Source organism: Toxorhynchites rutilus, chromosome 3 (genome assembly GCF_029784135.1).
Source record: "Toxorhynchites rutilus septentrionalis strain SRP chromosome 3, ASM2978413v1, whole genome shotgun sequence".
Lineage (NCBI taxonomy): Eukaryota > Metazoa > Arthropoda > Insecta > Diptera > Culicidae > Toxorhynchites > Toxorhynchites rutilus.
In genome coordinates this window covers 273,010,427-273,027,225 of record NC_073746.1, presented here as the reverse complement: position 1 = coordinate 273,027,225, position 16,799 = coordinate 273,010,427, and the positions used below count along the sequence as shown (strand labels likewise).

Sequence of the window (16,799 nt, the reverse complement as noted above, 5' to 3'; positions counted from 1 at the left end):
CCCCTCTCTTAGGGTGGGCAAATTGAGCCAAATTTGGCATGTGAAGATTTTAGGGGGCACGAAACGTTTCTATGGTGAATAGACACTCCTCCCCCCTCTCTAAAGGGAGGAGAGAGGAGGGGTCTGTCTTTATTCTATCATATTTTCTGTATCAAACATGTATTTCATGTAACGGAGAATCATGTTATTTGCAAGTGGCTGAAAAATCTTGAACGAGAATTGTGTCTGAAAATAATGACGAGTTTTGGTAGAATTACTAGGCATTTTTTAGTAAAAGGTAAATTCAACGGGATCGATTAGAAGATCAATCAATGAACAGTTCTGCGATTGCACTCATGAACTTGCGCTTAGTAAGAAAACGTAAATGTTTGAAGGAATTGATAACAAAAAATAAATTGTGGGCGGGATGAAGTTTGCCGGGTCAGCTAGTATAATATATTTTCGAAACAGAAAAGTAAATTTCTATTCATATTTCTATTGTGAATGTATGTTTATTTTGGAAACCGGAAACGCGCGCAGCTTGACATACTGAGCTAAATCGAAAAAGTTGGTCCGACCCAAGTTGCCAGTTGCCTAGTGTGTATGTTCCCATTTGATTACACATGCTCTCAACTTTTTTGATATATTCGTTAAGTTGCTTTCCAACTTAGGTTGGCTAGTGTGTAGATGGCCTAACATTACGACTTCGATGCTGTTGAAAATCCGAGTTATTTCTTCTTTAAGTTCCTCCAAATTTTGTGGCTTATTGACATAGCAACGGTCCTTCACGTACCCCCAGAGGAAGTAATCGACGACGAGAAATGTTGAAATTCTTACCATACGAGGACAAAGTTTCATTAAGGCTTCGGTTGCTCGAGTAATACGATTTCACTAAAAATACACGTTCTTGTAAATTGTACATCTTGACACTAAAAACCACCCAATCAGACTGAACGAGTAGCCGAATAATATCGCCCCGAAGTGGGGAACGCAGTGTTTCCATCGACGGAGCGAAAAAAAAATTATAAGGAGCTATTCGATTTTTTTGCGTTATCGTTTAATCTGAAAGGCCCTGTATATCCTACGAGGAGAATTTATATACGATTGGTCATATGTACATTCTGCTAATGTTTGCATTACTAAAGCTATTGGGTAGTTTTCTATAATGGATTTTTCTGAGTGCGTACATATCCAGTTACCCCGGTATTCTATAAAGGTCCACGCATTAGTATTAGTAAATAAGCAGAACAACGTTTTGTGTAAAAACATCGTAGTTCTGCAATTTATTTTCATTTGTGTGAGTAATTTTGGTGTGAGATATAAATATCCTAGCACACCTGTTAAATACCATACAAATACTGTAGGAAAGTAATGACAATGAAAATGAAATAGGTTGTGAAAAAAATGAGAATGTGGATTGAAGTGAATCTCAATTGAATATCTTTACTGGTAATGCTACTACGAATGATCACGCTTTTCTTCATAATAATTTGCTGTCGTTCTTGCACTAACTCCATCATGACGATTAGGTTCTTCAACAGGATCACGCATCAGTTTCATCACAAAACTATGACAACAACTTCAATTTACTTTTAGAAACGCATAGAAACAACAACAATGTGTGCGTGCGATGTATACCTCTGTATACCTCTCGGTTTAAGACAACAATTTTCGAAAGTGTCAAAAAAGGGACTTTTGATTTGGCCTCTGTTTACCCCATGAATACCCATGAATCACACCGACCTGTAGATATAGTTACAAGAGAGTTAAAGTTAGATCCATACGTGAAGTTTTATTTTGAGTTACTTATTCGAGCATATAGGATTAATACATACCCTTACAAAAAAGACGAGTGGGTAATGTCGAGGAAATAACCGGAGAAAAAATCAAAATTTGTCGTGCAAATGTCGTGCGGTGCAAATATTGTAGGGGTTATTGTTCAGCCGGCAACGAACACACACTTGATGGCAAGCATATCGTAATAGGTATTTACCTTCTGGTATCGTGATATAATTGGGCTTTGCATTCCTCATGAATAACTGTGTTCTACTAGGCAAGTCGTTCATTTGATACCCATAGTGATGGGTTTAGAGAAAATATGTAATCCGCCATTTTGTGGTGACGGCCATTTTGGATTTGCAGTTTTCATAAATAACTGTGTTCTACTAGTCAACCCCTTTCATTTGATACCCATATTGATGGGGTTTTGAAAAAAATATGTAATCCACCATTTTGTGGTGGCGGCCATTTTGGATTTGCATTTTTCATAATTAATTGTGTTCTCCTGGTCAATCCCCTTCATTTGATACTCATATTGATGGGGCTTTGAGAAAATATGTAATCCGCCATTTTGTAGCGGTCGCCATCTTGAATTTTCAAGATCATGAAATACGCAGTTTTATAATGACTGCAGAGATAAAGGTGTGTTTCAAATTTCAGATCAACCGGTCAACAGGAAAGAAGTCAAATTTCAATTAATGTGGTACAGCGCCATAGACAAACATTTTACATACAAACATACAAATATGTCACAGCTAAATAAAACCGTTTAAAAATTTCAGCATTCTATCAAATCGAGCGCGATTAGCCACTCATTCACCCGGCGCGATGCTTCCACCGCTTTTAACACACTTCGATAGGCTCTCCTGCTCCACATCCCATTGAAACTCCTGCCTCTCACTCTTACGGTATCGCACCGCATACATCCTCGGCAAATGCATCGATATCTCTTATGCTGAAAATCAATCTCAAGATAGCGTCTTTCCTGTTTGGCGTCCGATGATAGAATATGGCCAAGCAGGCAGGCAGGTATTGAATTGAACTTTTAGAGTTCATTCGTCTCTTAGGCCAAGCACCATCGCTCACTTTATATAGCCATATAGTTAACGTTGTAGCGACCGCCTATATCTATTTATAATCTCTTTTTTGTCCCCCTCCTTCACTTTGTCCATACGTTTCGCCAGTACCCGTGGTTTCTTGTAATGAGTAGCTGTTTGCTGCGGGAGCGCAGACAAAATGTATGGGGAAGTAGGGAATTCTTTCTTCCAATTTTTCATCAATTTGAACTGTATATGAGCTGAAAACAATTGCTGAGGATATTTCCTATCAATGTGTGTATTTGAAACCAAAATCCATTCATTAATTGAGGAGGTATTAGCGTTCAAAAACTGAACACTTTTTCACACCGAAATATTGAAATGGGCCCCTATATTGAAAGGTTAAACGTAGTCCTACGTCAAAACAAAACAACCGCGGAAAATCGCAGCCCCTATTTTAATCTTTTGAGAAGAACTGGCCAATGATTCCTTCGGACTACGAACCGTACCAAACAGTACATTTTTCTCGGGATACATTGTTTTGTGTTGCTTGTGGCTACTCTTCGAACCAAATACGGCAATTTCGATTATTAATGTATCCGTTGAAGCAAAAATGTGCTTCATCGCCAATTTCTCGATAAAATAAAAACATTTCAAGAGAGCATTGATTTTGATAATAAAACTCAATGATTTGTTAGCGTTGTTCATTTTTAACAGTGCGGTGAAAAACCAAACCGCAAAAAAATTACCCACTTTTGAATATAGTAATTCACGCGAGCAAATTTCTTTTGTCATGTGGGTGTCCTTATTGTTTGTTATAATTTTGCACTTTCAACCACCGTGTTTAACTTTTCTATAATCGCGCGTAACTCGCATACTAACAGACTGTGCGTGTCTTGTTGGAATTTGTTTAAAGAAAAGAATAAAATGAAATGAAAAAACTCCAGAAAATATTTTTGATTTAACTTCATTCAGTTTAAATAGTCATTTGATTCAGCCACCTCATTGATTCTCGGTCTGTCAGACATATGCGCGAGTATGGGAAGGTTAACCGTTTGAATCCGGGGGAGCGCGATAGCTTGTAATATGGCAAAAATGCGGGAGTGCATTAGCGCTCTTCTTGTTTTATGTTAACATTATTGATTGTCACCTTTTAACGTAGGTTTCGTCTTCCGGGAACATATTAGAGGTTCAAATTGAATGATCTAGTTTTTATCGCTTACTGCTCATCCATTTTTCGATGGATTTAGAGGTTTAAAAAGCACTTGAAAAGAGAAATTTGAGACGATGAGTAGAATGTAAAAAGTAAAAAGATCAAATTTAATTTTCTTTATGCGCTTCTTTGCAGCGAAACATAATTATGAATAAAATTGTGTAATTATATTCTTCTCATTATTTGAAAAAAATCTGTATATAAATGAGTTAATGTTCGTTCAGAATCATATTTCGGACGCTTAAAGCCTATGATGCAGAAAACAGATCTCAACTTTATGCACAGGTATTATTTGGTTGATATTTTTAATAAATTAGTTCGATATGCTTTTAAGCTTTCTTTTTTGGTACCTATTTGATTGAAAACATAAAAAAAATCATCGAGTAAAATGCTTTTCAAATCAAGCGAATAAGAATCAAACTTCGGACACCTTTAATAAAAAATCAAATTTCGGACAGATTGAATTCAAATTTCGGACTTCTATCTTGTAATGTTTTGAACGAAAATTACATTACACGTGGTTATATTTTATAGGCAACTACGAAACACTTACCAAGCATCACAGTAACCTGATAACGATGATGAGAACTGATGAAACACGAGAGAAATTTAAATATTGATAAAGGGTAAATTCTACGTGCTCACGCTAAGCAAACGTCAAACACAAACGATAACGAGTGGATTTTGGTTTTGGATGCATTTTTTCCTACTATGTAATAATTCAAATGTAATTCTCAAATGAAGTGATAGTGAAAACAAAGGATTGCTCTAAAGAAGCAATTGTGATATTAATTTTATAGTTATATCATCAGTGCATCAAGCATTTCTAGATATTAGAACAAAGTGTCCGGAATATGATTCAGAACGGTACCCAAACTTATCTGCATATGCTCACAAGATTTGCCCAGCACTCAAAAGATTAAGCTCACTAGATGAAAACTAAAAACGAAGAGTGTTGTGAAACCTTCATATCTGTCATCTCTTAAAAGGTTCAATAAATGAGAAGCGTTTTGTAGAAATTACAGCACTTGTTCTTCAACGTAACTTGAAGTTTCAATGAAAATAATTACTCGATTTTCATTGAAACTTCAAGTCACGTTGAAGAACAAATGGTTAAACAATCTAAGCAACTGGAAACATTCATCGATAGAACAGCTACTATCTCGCGTTTCACATTTGTCAGGATTTTTGAACGTTTACTTGAAGATAATTTTGACCGGTAATTTTAATTCTCTGCTCCTATTATCGAACCCCAAATGTGCATCTCCGAGATAGTATCAAAATCGATCTACCTGTTAATTTCAGCACCTTGAAATTTTCCAAATGTGTTGTGTGATTCTATTTCAAAATTGTACGCAAGAGTGCACTCGGGGGCTAGTGTACTATGGTTCACTTTTATGCCGCATATGGCCCCATCGGCGCTACCGTACAATAGGCACTGTCTAAATTTGATGGTAAACAAGTGATAATAACATCGTACGTAAAATTGTGATACAATTTTTCCCTAATAACTTTAATCGAATTAATAATTGTTTCAAACGGTTTCCTTTGCGCAATGAGCAGCGATGAAAAGGATAGCAGTGATGAGCTGTGGGAGAGAATGAATCAGGTAACTCTAGCTGAGATGAATGTTCCATAAAATGTTCAGAAAATGAAGCGCCCATACTTCTAGGAGAAATTGAACAGCAAAACTAGTATCGAAAATGAAACAGATCCTAGCCGGCGGAAGCTTAAATCATGGCTGAACAATACTTTCCGCATTAAAATGACCGATGGGAGAATACTGATCGGAATGTTTGTTTGCACCGATGCCGACGCGAATGTGATTCTTGGCCTGACAAGTGAATTTACCGAAAACGGTGGCGAGGAGCGTGTTCTTGGGCTGGTCATGATACCTGGCCGATATATAGTTTCGATAGAGATAGATGAAGCGAATCTGGTCAACAACATGTCATGTTTGTAACGATTTTATTAAGCTTAATGACTGTACATTTGTAGATGATTGAACTTCTAAATACAAACAGTGGGAACACCGTATTTCCTAACGCGAAGACTTTACTTTCTTTCGGAATCCAGCGGTTCATAGCCTTTGCCCATCTTCAGCTTGAACAGTTCGAACGTTCGTTTTCGATCGAAATGTTTGACCCATTGGCTGGGGCAGCGCTTCTCGAACAGTTTCCGTAGTGTTTCACACTGTCGTGGTTCCGGTTGACCCGACGTCGAGCAGTGTTCAGGCGCATGTTGCTGCAAACAGGCCCAGTATTCGTCCCGTGCGGACCAGCAAATTGTTCGGGCTTCTTTGTCAGGAAAGGACATTTTGTGAGCGTTGAATTGTCCTTAATAATTCGTTGCACTCAAATTACTTGAAACAGAACCGTACCGAACTTATGTCATCAAGCGGTGTAAACTTTTGTTTTGATTTTGCTGCTGTCAAAGAGGAGAAGTAGTTTTTCGATTGTAGGCAGACGCAATTCGCGATGATGACATTTAACATCATTTTGCGATTTTGGGAAGCGACAATTAATGATGGATTTTCAGGTGGGATTAACACATTGTTAAAATAAAAATTATGAATTAATACTAACTTCTTTGTATCCAATATGTTTTCTATGGAAAAGAGTAATATGTTTTTTTCGCAAATTGGGGAAATATATTGAACGAAAAATGTATTTGATAATATTTGTACATGATACTGAAGATTTTAAGTGTACTTATCAGGAAACGTATCGACAAATAGATAGGTAAGTGTCAGGACGCTATGTTTCAGGTAATTAAATAACATGAAGTAGCACTTTCTATTCAAAATTTAAACAATTTGAAATAGCCTTCGGACTTGCAAAACTAAGGGTGGGTTTAGACTAGTGATATATTCATGTGAAGAAATATGATGAGATTTATAGAAATCGCATCAACCGTTTACACTAGGGTGAACTTCTATAATGAATGTATTCATATTTTCGGTGAATTTATTCCCCTGAAGTAGAACTGCATCCAACTTTAGTGATTTCTCACCAGTGAGAAATTCACAAGCGTTTACATATGCTGAATTTATTCAAGTTATATATACCTCGAATAAGTGTATCATATTTATTCTCACCCGTTTCTCACCTATTTTCACGTGAATAAATCCATCTATAGCTATAGATCTCCCTAATGTAAACCCGCCATAATAGATAATAATTCGCCTCCCTAAATGGATATCACCACCAGAGGTCGACACTGTATATCTGTTATCGTGGATAAATGTTCTTAAAACCGCTTGTTTAATCTATCGTCCACCAGGGTCTGTATAATACAGTCATTCAGTAAACTTTATAGTTATGTAAATCTTATAAAGTTAATTTTTGTATTATACACTAAAAACAAGGAAATAGCACTTTCTTCCACAAATAGATTGTACTATTTTTCGCATTCTACTAATGCTACTTGTTACTTTCTCCTTTTCATTTTGGTAATCAAATATTAAAAGTTCATTGCATTTTAACTTATGTATTACTTTTCATCAAAAACTTATATCTGTGATACAACCAAAGGTTGACGTAGGACTTCCGTTGACTTATTAATCATTTGTTTGAAATTACATGTGTTCTCAATGAATGGATATTTTGATAAATCTCTGAAAAGTTGAAGCAAGTGCAAGCATAATGCTTCCTTCATGCATATTCTGCGGTTGCATTCTGAGGTGAAAATTTCACACGTCCGTTCTACTCGGTAGCAAAATAGAAACGGGATTAGCCAGAGCGAGCATAATTGACCCATCGACAATCATGATAGATTTTGATTTTTTGTTTTCAATAGTTTATTTTCAAAACAATGTTTGAGCTATTGAAACAAATTTTTGTATATGCATGTAACAAACATCATAAATGATTAGATGATTGGGCCGTATTGCTTCGTCGAGAATTGGAAGATCACTGGTCTATGCCAACAAGGGGCTGTCCACATACCACGTGGACAGAAAAAGCATGATTATAGACTCCCCCTCCTCCTCCGTGGACAAGCGTGGACATTGACTATACCCCTCCCCTGTTGTCCACGTGGACATTCTTCCATATATTTTAATTGGAAAAAAAGAAATAGACGGATTTCACGCCAACTCAACTGGTCATTGGCAGCACCATTTCAGATTGCAGTGAAACGTTTTGGGTGTAAAGATATTGGTCATTTATGCAACTTTGCATACTTGAAATATTCCAAAAATAATTATACTACTTTTTAAAAAGGGCCAGTTTTTTTCATTTTTTTTTCAAAAATTTATACCTTAAAAACTATAAGACTTACAATATTTTGGTCGAGGAAGAAATTATAGGAAATCGTTCAAATTTTCATAAAAAAATATTTAAAAATTTATTATTTTTAATCTACACTAAAATTTTTTTTTCCAAAAACTAAAATTCAATTTTATCAAAAACATATTTTTTTTTAAATTCTCAAAAAAATTGTGTGAATAGCCCGTACAATTATCAACAAGTCGTCCATACATCCGAAGATGGGACCTTTTACAGGAAAAAAGTTTTTCTCACAACAACTTTTCCATGTTTTTTTTGAAAAAAACATTTTTGTGTGTAAATTCTCACGTTTGACATGTTCTTGACATGTTTCCAAATAGAGAAAAGTTTGCAGCTATATTGCTATCTTGATTTTAAACAAAATTAGGATAAGTTGTATTTTTATCAAAGAAAATATAAAAAAGTTGTTGTTAGAAAAACTTTTTTCCTGTAAAAGTGCCCATCTTTGGATGTATGGACGACTTGTTGATAATTGTACGGGCTATTTACACAATTGTTTTGAGAATTTAAAAAAAATACGTTTTTGTGAAAATTGAATTTGAGTTTTTGAAAAAAAAATTATTTTGGTGTAAATTAAAAGCAATCAATTTTTAAATATTTTATAAATTTAAATTTTATGAAAATTTGAACAATTTCCTACAATTTCTTCTTTGATCAAAATTTTGTAAGTCTTATAGTTTTTGAGATAGAAATTTTTGAAAAAAAAACTAAAAAAAACTATGGCCCTTTTCAAAAAGTGATCCAATTATTTTTGGAATATTTCAAGTACGCAAAGTTGCTTTAATGACCCAAAATATCTTCACACACAAAACGTTTCACTGCAATCTGATAAGGTGCTAAGACGAGTTGGCGTGAAATCCGTCAATAATCGCATTGTGTCTATATTCAATTTTGAACTAGTATTTTTTTTGTGATTTTATAATGATAAAAAACACGAAAAAACAATTGAAGAAAAAAAAGATGTCATTTGTTTTGGTTTTTTCGCATTGAAAACTTGTTTTAATAACAAATTCCTAGCGACCATTCTGAATTGAATATCCAGATTTCTCTCGGAGTGCTCGTGAGGCACAATTACATTGTTCTGAATGAAGCTAATCAAGATACTGTTAAGGAAAAATTGTCGAAAGCATTACAATGGAGAAACAACCAATGGATTTCGGCATACTTCTTTACAGAACTTTAACAGCAAGATACAAGCTCAGATAATGAAGCGAAAATTAGAACAAATAAAACAATATTTTGGATGCCTGAAATGCTCCAATTGGAATCAAAAATATTTTCGATGCGGTTAATTCCATAAAACGTGGAATTGTCAAGTTCAATTTCAATATAGGAAGCCTTATCGCTTGTGATTTACACTATGCCATTAATCTAATTAATAGCAGTTTCCTCTTGGCTGTGGTGCAAAATATGTAATCTAATCCCGGATTCAAAGCCTCTTGAAAAAAAAGCCCGAATGTTGTAATAACATGTACTAATTAACGGAAAACTTACTTGTAACATCCCAATCTTTCGTTCGGTAGGACAAAGTGATCCGCAAAAAAACCCGCTCTCCGGTGCTGAACATGCCTAACTCAGCTGTATTGAAGATAACGTCGCAAAATGCGGTAAATATTCGGGAACGAGGGTACTCAGAAAAGGTGGACTGAATCTGGTTCTTCTATTACACAAGTCCATGTATAGAGATTTGGATAGCACTCGTTTCCCTAAGTCCTTCCAAATTATTCAAATAATCCTTCAAATATTCCGGTCATTTCATCATGTTATCAACACCCCATATGTACTCTGCAGAAAAAATGTATCAGCAGTTCGCCATGTCAAATATACTCTCCGTAGACTAGGACCTAGAACAAGGAGTTCAGTTTATGCTCAAATGACGTAGCTTAGAGGTTGAAAACAATGATCCTCTGCTTCCAATGGAAACATGATCGCTCACCGTTTATGTGAGTTTCATTTAAAATACATATTCGAGCATATTTAAAATATATATCTGAATGTGCTTTTAAAAAACTTTTGTTTAACGTGTCCACGTGGACATTATCTGAACTCCCACCCCCCTCACCATGGACAAACATGGACATTTTCGTACCCCCTACCCCTCCTAAAAATGTCCACGTGGTATGTGGACAGCCCTCAAGCCAGCTTGAGAAGAGCTCAGAGACAATATCCAACGCGATATACACAACATTCCGGTCGATATGAGTGTCCGAGTAGTGGAAAATTGGGTCCAACGGACCGATCGCTGTAAACGGACCAGTGATGATCATATGAGCGAATTTGGTTCATAAAATGTAAGAGGTCAACTACAACCAGAATACATTTGAACTCATCTGAACATCTCAAAAAACCAGTGTTTTATTAAAAAAAATTGACAAGCCCTTAATGGAAGACCCGTTACTTCCAGGACTAGCCTTTCATACTGCAATGGGCAGAAATGAAACACCTGAATACTTAGTGACGAAAAAGTTGAAAAAAATCAGTAAAAAAAAACAAATGTTGTCTGGCAAGCAATCTGCTCCTGTGGCAGGAAAAGTCAAACTTTTATCATCACGTTTTGGCTTAATCTGGCATCATGTCAATATGCTTAGCCTACATATTAGCGACCAAGCTGTAAAACATATTTTTTTGACGAAAGCTATTGGTGTATTTTTTATTATTGGCGCTAATGAAACCCCAAAGTTGAAGATTTGTTTTCCAATTTTCCATTTTCCGGGAAATGACTGCTCGGAAAATAGAACATTGGTCATAATTTGCAGTTTATTTTTACTGTGGAAGTCTCATCCGAACGGCTTTTGTGTTCTGTAATCAAAGTAATACTGTAGGTTCACATGTTGTATTCTATCGGGTTTTGTTATTGAATTCAAAAACACCTTGCTTTGAACCGAGCTTATAGCCCAAAAAGTTATTAAAAATCAATTGAAATCGACGATGAATTAAATCATTCGGTGTAAAAACATTATCATATGGTTGCTTTTCAAAAACATGAAAAATTATCAAAGTTGCTTTTCGATTTTCCGTTAACCCTGATAGTTTGGTATGAAGCAAATAAGGTCAATGTTGTACCAAAATTTGCCCTGGATTACACCCAATCGAAAGCTCTGCTGAAGCGAACGTTTTCTGGGAAGAAGCATGAGGTGTAAAATGCTAAACATTTCCAATAAATCTGTCGGTAATGTCACTGAGAAGTCTGTTCAAACTCTTATGGCTAGTCATTTATGGTCATTTATGCTGTCGAAGGTCTACTTTGGCCCAGTTCAAGGTTGTGATGCCTATTTTTGAAAGAATTTTAATTAGTGAATGAAACCGAAAATAAAACCAAAAAATACATGCTTCTTTGTACCTGATTCTTTCTTTACCAGGAAAGAATTTTCAGAGAATTATCATTTTCTTATTTATCATGTTTTCATAAATCTTCAATCCAGATGAAATTTCTATTTGACAATTATTTATGATTTCAATATTGAATAATTTTAACTGATGCGATACTACTAGACATCCAAAAATATGATAAATAGGCTAAGTTACAGTATACAAATTCATTTTCCTTTTCCGTGAAGATTTGCACCCAACGATTTGCAACTGGCAAGAATTATTAGTTCCACCACCATCTTATCTCATTAATTTTAATTATTTTAGTTCTTGTGTACTCATCAAACAACACGTTTCCATTTATCTGAAAAACTAGATTTTTACTAATGCTACTTTGAATGGTCAATTAGGATTTTAATAACATCCATTTATACTGTTGTGTGTTGTGGGTTTACTAGACTAACTTTTCATTTTTCAATATACTTCAACGCAGTATCGTAAAATTATCCACAGTTTAAAGAGATTTCGTTTACTATGTCTCATCTGAATCAACTAAACTTTCAAGACCACTTTGCCCCTCACTAATTAGAAATACTTCTTTCCCTTTATGTTGAAGAATTCTATTTTTTTTATAAATCGTATATTCTTACAGGCAGCCATGATGAAGCCAAACTCTACATATATTCTTCATTCTGAAGTATATTTACAATTAGCTTATTCTACGGTTAATAAAGCCTGTCCACGTTAAATTTCGGACACCAAGATGATGCCAGTAAAACAAAAATTCACGTTATACAACAAAACCAATTGTTTATTTCAGTAGAATAGACTTATATCTAAAACAAGGAAAGCATACTCCGATGTTAATTACGTTGTCTGTAAAATTCACGAACATTCTTGGGAACATCTGCCATTAGGTTCCGTACAGTATCCTCAGATATGCTGACGACGGTGCATATAAATTTCCATCTCCTCTTGAAATCATTAATGTCATTCGCTTTCTTCTTAGTTTTCGATTTGCTGTTTTTAGCACATATTTGACCTCATGTACATTATACCATTAGGGGCTGTCCACATACCACGTGGACATCTTTAGGGGGTGGGGGGGTGAGTGTAGGGGTTACGAAAATGTCCACGATTGTCCACGGTGAGGGGGAGGGGGTTTTGATATTGTCCACGTGGAAACGTTAAGTATTTTTTAAAGTAGAACATTCAAGTTAGAAGCCAAATTTAATGAGATCTGTTTTGTATTTACATGATTTTTTGAACTTCACGCCCGCCCTAAGTACTCAGTATTCATCAATAACAATACTGAACTGCCTGAGAGTGCTGCTCGGTCAAATATCCAAATTTTTTTCATTTGACAGAACCTCTTTTCTGAAATGTATATTCTGAAGGTAACGCACATGAACTAGGATCCAATTTATTCCAATCGGTAATAAAGGGCCATTAAATCCGCCAGGATAAAGACACCTAATAACACAAAGAATGTTGGATTTTGTGTAGTATTAAAAATCACGACTTAAGTTGAATTCAGCTTTTGCTCTTGATGACAAAACTGTTTGGTTTGTTTTCGAGAACTCTCAAGGATTTCTGAACATTGAAACGAAAAACAAATTCTTCCATGAGTGTACGGGCCGTATCTCTGGAGATCTTTTTCTTGCAATGATGTTGTTCTTCACTGATGTGTGGTAATTTTTGTAATACGTTTTTTTTTGAGTTGTCTGGAAAGTTCATGCTGCTACTGCTGATTAATTAAAAGAAAAGATTAATCTTTCATGCACATGAATTAGTAGATTCACTACAGATGTCTAAAATCACCGAAATCACAGAAACGAAACATCACGAAAAACATGCATGAAACATGCAAACATGCAACAATGCATGGACTACATATTAACCCATATTACGGAACTCGATCGGATTTGACAAATCGCAATCCGAACGAAATAAACGTTTGCATTCTGCATTTCAAGGTTGCAATATTTGTACAATCCGGTAGGATTTGATTCGATCAGATTAAGGGGGATAGAGACACGAATTTCGGACGTTTGTTCGAGCTCCGAAAAAGTAAAACAAAGAATGTTTTTACCATCCATTATATCACTATTTGTTATATCAATAAAACAAAAATTGAACGGATAAATATATATCCATAATTAGAAGCTGATCGAGTGAGGGGGTTCAAAAGAAAGTTGTGCCATGGCGTACAAGATTCCAGCACTTCTGGTTCTCTGAAACAAACAAATCACAGATTCTGAATCAGTAAAGATGCCACTATCGTATGAACCTCGGACAAGTCAAAAACGTGTTTTTTGATAAAATGGCGGAAACTTGAACAGATTCTGAATCAGTAAAGATGCCACTATCGTATGAACCTCGGACAAGTCAAAAATATGTTTTTGGATAAAATGGCGGAAATTTGGAGGAAAAAAATGCTGTTAAATTTTTTTTTTAAAGTTTCTTGATTTTTTTAAAATAGTAAAGTTACGAAATTATGATTTTTTATAGGTTCATGCGATAGAAAGATACATACAGATTGTATTCATATAAACATTGATCGGATAAGTAGAACTTGAGATATCGTGTAAACCAGTTTTAAAAACATATTTCGAGAAAAACGCGTTTGAAGTTAATTGTTATGGCCGTACTAGATGAGATATCGCATCACTAAAATGGCTATAACTTGGTAGATAATGAGATTTCCAAAAAGTCTCTTCTATGGTATATTCTTAAATGTCTGAATTAGAGAAATATGAAGAAAGAAAATTGATTTTTTTTTCAAATTTTTATACTAGAACGAGCGCAACTTGGAGCTAATTTCAAATCCGACCGGATTCAGGAATAAGGGTTTATTTTACCGAAAACACTTGAAGGGACTTATCTCAATCTGCGATTCGTTTCATAAACGCGACGAAAATACATATTTGTAGCGAATTGTAAAGGGCAAATCATTTACAAGAATATTGAGTTAAAAAAAATCTTAGCAAGTGAATGGAACCCCGAAGCAGGTTTTCGCTTGAAGAAAGTTATGGCTGGGTCTGGTAGGACTGGAAGAAAATCTGTATCATGAGCTTCTACCAAGCAACTAGTTTCGATGAATTCCAACAAGTACTGCTAGCAGCTGAACGTATGAAAATCAACGATCCAGAACGCTTCTAGGGCACTTCTAAAACTCCACCCGCCTTACACACCAGATAATGCATCTTCAGATTATTAACTGTTAAGATTCTTGTAAGAACTTCAACCTACTGTATAGCATAAGTTCTGAGAGGATGGAATTCGCAGGTTGCATGAAGGATGCTGAGATATTCAGGAAAAATCGGTGCATCTATGATCGAAAAGATGTATGCCTACAAAAATATGCTTTTGGTTTTTTCCTTACAATCGGCATGATTTTTTCAGGACAATATTCAGCATGATTTAACAATTAAGGGTTGTAGGTCAACGGAATCATCGATCACGATGATACTGCAGATGTTTTGTTTTTACTAGGTGCATTATAGCCATCAGGTACTACCGAACCTGTAAAAGCGAAAGACATTGATGTTTAGACGAGAAAATTCTGTTTTCAAACAAAGTGGTTGATTTCACTGTCTGATTTTTTGAAAAATCAAACAGCCAGCCAGCTTTAATAAAAAATACTCGAGAATAAGCTCACAAAGGGTATTTTAAAATGAATATGGAGATAACGTGAATGGAATTCGGAAGAAAATAATGAGTTCCCGGACAATGTTGAAAAACATCGAAGATTTCAAGACAAATCGTTACCATTGGTAAGGCTATAATTTTTATCAATAAACATACGGAATAGAAAATAGAAACAAACTTGAAATGAAATTTAAGCGAAAAAATATAATTTCTTGATTTTTTCCTCAAAACCGGAGGAATGTCCACGTGGACAACAGGGGGATGGGTATAAGAAATGTCCACGCTTGTCCACGGAGGGGGAGGGGGGTGTCTAAAATCATGCTTTTTCTGTCCGCGTGGTATGTGGACAGCCCCTTACAGGATGGATTGTGCATAGTGACAAGAGGCCAAATCTGGCCAAAACAACGCTGGAGAGCAGTGCCGAAAATATTCACGATCACGGCATTCAAATACGGCGAATTTCAGCCTGCCTTGTATTGACAACCTACTGCTCAAGCGAGAGTCGATAAATATGGAACAACACTATCAATGAACACCAGTGCAATGAACATCAACATCAGCTTGCCATAAAGTTCATTTTTCATTTGCATATTCATTTTCGCCATGATATTCGTAACGTCGAAATTGAATATCATTGCGTGTTAGTGAAAATCAAAGCATAAAATTCAACGTCAACTAATTGAGTGTAAAATCGATTAATGGTAAAGGATAGCCATTTATTATACAAAATTCTTGTTTTTGGCGACATTGGCAATGAAATGTATGGCATAACTCTAGCTATACTTTATGAATCTACTCCCGATTGCCCAGAAATGGCGTACACCCCAATTATATGGGCAATGGGTGACAATAACAGACGAGCGAAAAACGAACATAATCTTGTTTTGATTTCCGGTTTAATGATACTGGCTATAAATGACTAGCAATCATATAAAACCCCTACGATATGGGTATTGGATGGAAGGGCTTAAACAGCGGAAGTCGAATATCGTATTCCGGTGGCTTCCGGTGCATTGAAAACTGCCCTAGGAGACCGAAGATGGAGTTAGTGAAATGGAGTTAGATAAAGAAAGTGTTAGAAACTAAGATCGTGTTAGAGCGAAATGGCGATAGTAAAAGATCAAATAAAGCGGAAACGGAAACGGGAACGGACCGTACCCTTCACGGTAAAGATCGCGAGTTGAATTCTCACTCCCGACATTCTTCCAAAAATGGAAGTGACAAGCCAGCCAAAAAAGTGTTGAAAGTCATTATAATACAGTATAAAAAAGAAAAAGAAACGGAAACGGAAACGGAACGCTCAACGCCGTTCATCTTGCGTCGCTCAACCGCTCAACACCGCACAACGGTCAACGCTCAACGAAAGCTAATGTTGCCTTCTCCGGATTCCTTTGTTCCTAAATATGGAAATCAAACACGTTTTCAATAAAAAATCACTGCAAGCGATGAGGATCAACTTAACGTTCGTGATAATCACCTGAAATTATAGACAGTAATGGAAGTGCCTGAATGCAGGCTTTCCGAAATTCGTTCATGCTCTAT

General features: G+C 35.7%; 1 protein-coding gene across 1 annotated transcript; it reads left to right on the top strand.

Annotated features, from left to right (window-relative positions):
• Positions 1–5,432: 5,432 nt before the first annotated feature.
• LOC129777924 (N-alpha-acetyltransferase 38, NatC auxiliary subunit-like) lies at positions 5,433–6,059 on the top strand. The gene is made up of 2 exons (XM_055784512.1): positions 5,433–5,617; positions 5,681–6,059. The coding sequence occupies exons 1-2, from the start codon at positions 5,564–5,566 to the stop codon at positions 5,969–5,971; spliced, it is 345 nt and encodes a 114-aa protein (XP_055640487.1). The 5' UTR covers positions 5,433–5,563; the 3' UTR covers positions 5,972–6,059.
• Positions 6,060–16,799: the final 10,740 nt, after the last annotated feature.

Coding starts and splice junctions, on each gene's coding strand:
- LOC129777924 (XM_055784512.1), top strand. CDS start 5,564: ATGAGCAGCGATGAAAAGGATAGCAGTGATGAGCTGTGGGAGAGAATG. Junction 5,618..5,680: donor TGTGGGAGAGAATGAATCAG/GTAACTCTAGCT, acceptor CCATACTTCTAG/GAGAAATTGAACAGCAAAAC.